The following is a 6,000-nucleotide window of genomic DNA, read 5'->3' as shown; positions in this document are numbered from 1 at the left end:
CAGGTCTGGCTGCTTCCTCAGACCTCAGTTTTTGTGACCTTTGCTGTTTCCTGTGAACTTTAAAGCTTCACCTGAAATCTGAGCTCTCAGGAGCCAACATGGAGGACAAGATCACCTGAACTAAGCTCCTCGCTGCAGAACTGCTGTAATACCAACATTTATGTCTGCTCTACCACATCAGGTATTTAATGTGTTCCTCCACATTCATGCCACAACTCCAGGTGTTACCTGTATGCTCTTCTTGACCTCATCTCACTTGTATCATCCTCTCAGACTTGAGTCAGGAGGCTGACACGCCTCTAATCCATTAATCCATTAGGAAATGAAATGAAAATTCATTGAAAAGTAAAATACCCAGAATCACTGACCGAGGGAGCACAGCATCGAGGGCAAAGGGACACTCACAGCAGATATACATGCACCGAGTAGAGGACCAGGACGAAAGTTGACATGAATCCAGGAAAGAAACACAGGAAGTAAAAGAAAAACCTGTCACCAAAATAAAAGAGGAAGAGCTGACACACACCAACACAGCAGCTTCGCTCTTACGGAAATGGAGATCATCGTTAACAAAGTTCTGAGTGAGCTCTTTGGGCTCCTTCAGTCCCTTTCAGCTCATTTTCTTATTCGTGTGCAGCTCTGAGCGGAAACTAAAGGAAGCAAAGCAGGGGTGCTGCGTGATGCGTGCTTTAAAAAGCTGTGATGACAGTTTTAAGAAACAGTGTGAACCATTTCACACCATCTATGAACCTACACTCCTGTCACAGGAAGCTGCAGACAGCTGTTTCCGCCTGTGGTGGCGGGGTGACCTGACCTGTGACAAGACTCGCCAGTGACTGTGCTGACGTCTCAGACCAAACAGACCTTTCACCTCCTCGCCTCACGCCAGCAGGCTCCTTAATCCACTTCATCACTACTGTGAACAGGACTCCGTGTCTTCATAGCATCATGTACGAAACACTTTAGATTCTATTAGCAAGAAGCGCCCCCTGCTGCCAGAGGCTCAGCAGTGACTACAGACTTCTGAGATTACATTTCAATTACATTTAATCAATCTATAAACTATATTTAATCTATAATCCATCTATAATCTGTACTTTATCCATCTACAATACATATCACCTGTTAGGAAATTATCAGCATCACAGTAAATCAGATGATCAACACAAACTGTAAATAATCTATAACTTCAAAGTTCATCCTAAATTTCATTAATCCCACTGAGCAGTTTTGAATGATTCTGATAAAATTGTTTGTGATCTGGCTTCCATCGTCTGAGGGCTCCAGTTCATGTGACATAAATAAGTCACATTACCTCTGACCTCTCTGTCAGGGTCAACAGATTGATCTGAAGGTCAGAGTGATGCTGATGCTGTTTAAAACTGTTTCTTGATGCCTTGTCAACATTTAGGAAATGATATACTGGTATAAGGGGATTATGAATATCTGATTATTGTGATGTCACATCTGCCTCTCTGTCAAGTTGACCCCAGCATGCACGACAGCTTTAAGAAGTCTTTTTCAGAAATACACTGCAGATTGATCTAATAATCATCCATGTTGTCATTACACATCACCGTGTGATCAAACATTTCTGATTCCTACTTCAATACAAACCTTCTACACTACATTTCGATAATAATAGAGCGAGCTGAACACTGAAGGTTTATGCTCTCACTGCTTCATGTTCACTCAGTTTTTCATTTTCATGTTAACGCTTTATTTAAAAGACTCAATTACTAATCCCAGCTGAGCTGGAATAAATTAAATTAAAATTTTGATGTAAACAGTCTGATGTATTAGTTTTATGTACATCATATTTAGCACCAATAACTTTCTGATCTTAACTTTCTTTTTCTTGATATATTCAGCAGCTGTGGTCCAAAAATAAAACACTAACACTATAATTAACCTGTGTGTAATCTGACACATTCATTAATGTGACAACACAGAAACAACCACAGGCGTCTGTTAATATTTAAATTGTATAAATAAACTAGGAGCTGACAGTGAATACAGGTACACTTCATTCTTTCATCCTCAGTTTGCTATTCTGATGCTGGGTGAGAACTTCACAGCTACACTTCCACGTTCAGGTGGAACAGATGACACAGACAGCGGGTTGACAGGAAGTTAAAGTTTATTGGCTGCTCCCAGGAGGTGGGAGGAGTGTAACGTGTGCAGTACAATTTTGTGTGTAAACTGACTGAATGGAAATGTCTGAAGAAACTCTTTGTTCCCCGAACGTGTCTGATCCCGAGTACATGTAACGTGTAAGCAACGACTGATGAGGTCAACAGGTATGTCAAGTAGAAGAAGGTGGGAAGCGGACAGTGCCGCTTCCTCCGCAGGAGGAAGAGGAGGCAGGTCAGTGGGGGAGCTCATGGGGAACCAGCTTGTAGTGGGCGCCGCAGGACGGGCAGCGCTGGGCCTCACCCTCGTGGAGCCAGAACCAGACCACGGCTGTGTTGTCCTCCTCACCTGCACACAGGAAACTGGGTGAGAACCCTAACCTGCAGCTCACACACATGCTCAGGTTTCCCCAGTGAGGAATAAGCCCCACCCCCTTTAAGCCCGGAGGCGAATTTAACCCTCGTCTGAGAAAGCTGCCGCTGCTCACATACGCTTTCACACAGGAAACAACAACTCACACACGCATCCCACAATCCTCTTGTTCGTGATGGAGGGAACCAGGTGGGGGTCGGCCTTGGAACCCGCATAGTGCTTCGGCTTCATCATGTTGTAGGGGTCCTACAGGAGGGGGAGGAATCAGATGGAATCAGTATTCAACATCAGTTTCATCTCAAAGTTTATCTTTCATCATCTTCATGTGCAGGAGGAGGACAACTTAGGCTACGTTCACACTGCAGGTCTTAATGCTCAATTCCGATTTGTTGACCAAATCCGATTTTTTTTGTCTGCTTGTTCACACTACAAATAAAATGTGACAGCAAACGCGCTCTAGTGTGAACCCTCAAAGCGGCCCGCATGCGCAAAAGAAGACGTCACACACAACGCGCTCTGTTTAGACCCAGACCCAACAGTATTGTTTGACTGATGGCCCTTAATATAAAGACTTGTTTCGGACTTTACGTTTCCCAATTTTGCTTTAAGTTAAAGTTATTTTGTTACGGTACATATGGCCTAATAATTATTCTTATTGCTGTTTTAGAGAGGAGCGGTTCTTCAAAGGATAGTTGCAGATTTCTGTCAGAATCTGCAGATTATACAGTACAAATAAAATGTTCACGTTTCTCCAACGTTGTCTTCCAAACAGTTTCACTGGATGGCCAGGAAGCGTTCGCGATGTCTTATCGGGCGCTTCTCCAGCACTGATAATTGGCGTCTGTCTTATGTCAGTGACGTAAAAGACGGATTTAATGCGACCTGACCATTCAAACAGCAGTCGCTTTCTAAAACATCAGATATGTATCGGATTCAGTACCACATACGAAAGTGACCCAGATCAGATTTGAAAATATCGGATTTGTGCTGTTCACACTGTCACACCATCATCGGATATGGGTCGCATAGGGTCAAAAAAGTCGGATGCGCTTTCGGCTGCAGTGTGAACGTAGCCTTAGATACCCTCAGATACCCCAGAGACCCGTCAGGTCAAACGGGGCTGAATGAACTCAGCGATCTTACCTCGCCCTGCTTCATGGCCTTCATGATGACCTTCTCCAGCCCTGTGGCCTGCTCTTCATCAGTGGGAATCCCTGTGAACACAAAACCAGCCTTCATCTTCACCTCATTTTCATTCATACACATAAACCAATACTTTGTTTAAAAGAAAAACAGAGGATATTTTTTTAGTGTTTACATTTACGTCGTTTCACAAGATACTAACAAAAATGAGAAATAAAGCATCAAACGTTCCTCACAGCGTGCCAAGAAAACCGTTAAAGTGGAGAAAATTCAGATTATACTTTACTTATGAGGGAAAACTCAAAGTTTAAATGTTTCTGCTTTATTTTATTTAGAAAATAATAACTGATAACATACTTTATTGTTCATTTTGATCTGAGTTTACAGTAAGCTCATGCTGCCGCACACACACATACACACAGGTGGAAAAACACATGGCTGTCTGCAGACTTCATGCTCAGAAACACAATGACTTCTTTAAACATCTTGATGCATGCTCAATCATCCAGGTAAGTAAATCCCCAAAGTTTGATTCTGTTCATCTGGACGTAGCGTTTTCAGTGGGAGAAACGTTTAGTCACTCATCCAAGTGCATTTGCATAATGACCGTTTCAGTCATTATGCAAATGCACTGTTTATAAGACTGGGGAAACCTGCAGTCAGCTGAGACTGAAGAAGTCACTTGGACGAGTGACGAAACGTTTCTCCCACTGAAAACGCTACGTCCAGATGAACAGAATCAAACTTTGGGGACTTCTTTAAACATTTAATTTAAGCCAGTCTGAGCTCTTCTCGTCCTGTTCATGTCTTCTTTACATTTCATATTCAGACACATTTATGTGAGATTCTGTCTTTGGGTGAAAGTTTACTTTGTTTTATAGCAGATTTTTCCCGAATAAAAGATCAATCAATCAATCAGATTAGATAATTATAACCAGAGAAGATATTCATTACTATCCGAAAGCAGTAATGTAATCGATTAACCGAGCGTTTTGTATAATTGAATAATTGACTAATAATTAATTGTTAAATTGAACTCTGACCTCCCGAAGCTAACAAACTGCTAACGCTGCTAAGCTATTAACAGCCAATTGTCCGCGGCTATTTCCGGTGTTCCGTCCTTTAAAGTGTGCCGATCTGAACATGGGTTTATTAAAATCTACTGATTGGACCGTTTAATCGTTTTAAAATGAGCCGATCCGTCATTTATATTGGTTCTGAATGAAGTCTTGTCTGAGCGGCGCTGTCACCGGGACAGGAAGCGATCGGCGTTCTCCGTCTTCCCCGCGGATTAAACCCTCTCTAAGCCGCCTGTTCCCGCCGAGTTCCAGGTGTTCTGTGCCGGCTTGGAGCTCACCTCCTGCTGCCATGCTGCGGCTCAGAGCGGGGGCCCGGACGGAGCGGCAGGCCGCCGCGGCTCTGACGGCGGAGCGGAGCAGTAACCTTGCAGCCATTTCTCCTTCTTCAGCGATCACTTAGGTCGATTGGTGATGACGTCATATTTGTGGAGCGGTTCTTCTTCTTCTTCTTTGTTTATTGGCAGCTTTGAGGTGCACTAGCGCCACCTGTGGATCTCCAGATTCAGGAGAAGTTACAATATGTGACATCAGCATCACGGTTCATAATGTGACGTGTGTGTTACAGCCCACCTGTCCTCAGGTGCATGCCTCAGGGTGCACTACAAAGAAAGCCCGACAAAGCCTTAAGGCTAAAAGGTGTCGCGGATTAATATAACAAAAAAAAGGATACGACAAGGCAAAAATTGTGGTATTTTGTAAGTATAATAACGCGAATTCACTATGTAATTGTGTAACTTTATTAGCAGCTTCCCCCTGAAATGCGCCAACACCATTGAGAGTATCGTCCTCCTCTCTGACCTTTTATGCTCTCTGGTCGCTATGGTAACGTGTAAATATTTCTTTCAAAATAAGACACACAACTACTCACATCATCAGTCAGGCCATGAGCCACACATGGATGAAACCTGGAACAACCTGGACATCAGTGACTCATTGAGGAGGTCACAGAAGAACCCAGAACGACATCTGAGGATCACACTCTATACACAGGAGTTAATAGTGACAATGATCTGCTTCAGCTTGACAAGACAAGTGGCTTTATTGTCATTCCAAACATGTACACAGTGCTGTACCACTGCAGTACATGGTGCTATATTTGACATATAAAAGACAATCAACACAGGACTACATAAAGTGCAATGTGCAAAATTGCAAAAATTGCAAAAAACAAAACACAGACAGTACAACACCAGACAGAACAGATCAATACAGACACAAGACTGTGCAGGCCAGGGCTGGACTGGAACAAAAAATTGGCCCGGGCATTTTGACT

General features: G+C 43.1%; 1 protein-coding gene across 1 annotated transcript; it reads right to left on the bottom strand.

Annotated features, from left to right (window-relative positions):
• Positions 1 to 2,262: 2,262 nt before the first annotated feature.
• Positions 2,263 to 5,135, bottom strand: LOC134632232 (cytochrome c oxidase subunit 5B, mitochondrial-like). The gene is made up of 4 exons (XM_063480885.1): positions 5,006 to 5,135; positions 3,649 to 3,719; positions 2,652 to 2,751; positions 2,263 to 2,481 (listed from the first exon to the last, which is right to left on the bottom strand). The coding sequence occupies exons 1-4, from the start codon at positions 5,100 to 5,102 to the stop codon at positions 2,369 to 2,371; spliced, it is 381 nt and encodes a 126-aa protein (XP_063336955.1). The 5' UTR covers positions 5,103 to 5,135; the 3' UTR covers positions 2,263 to 2,368.
• Positions 5,136 to 6,000: the final 865 nt, after the last annotated feature.

Source organism: Pelmatolapia mariae, linkage group LG7, assembly GCF_036321145.2.
Source record: "Pelmatolapia mariae isolate MD_Pm_ZW linkage group LG7, Pm_UMD_F_2, whole genome shotgun sequence".
Classification (NCBI taxonomy): domain Eukaryota; kingdom Metazoa; phylum Chordata; class Actinopteri; order Cichliformes; family Cichlidae; genus Pelmatolapia; species Pelmatolapia mariae.
Note: the sequence above shows the minus strand (reverse complement) of the source record. Positions and strands in the feature narration are given on the sequence as shown.

Bases quoted from the DNA above. Each gene is read 5' to 3' on its own strand.
- LOC134632232 (XM_063480885.1), bottom strand. From the start codon at position 5,102: ATGGCTGCAAGGTTACTGCTCCGCTCCGCCGTCAGAGCCGCGGCGGCC. The intron at 2,752-3,648 runs GTAAGATCGCTG...CCCCTCCTGTAG, and splicing joins AGGCCATGAAGCAGGGCGAG to GACCCCTACAACATGATGAA. The intron at 2,482-2,651 runs GTGAGTTGTTGT...TCCTGTGTGCAG, and splicing joins GAGGATTGTGGGATGCGTGT to GTGAGGAGGACAACACAGCC.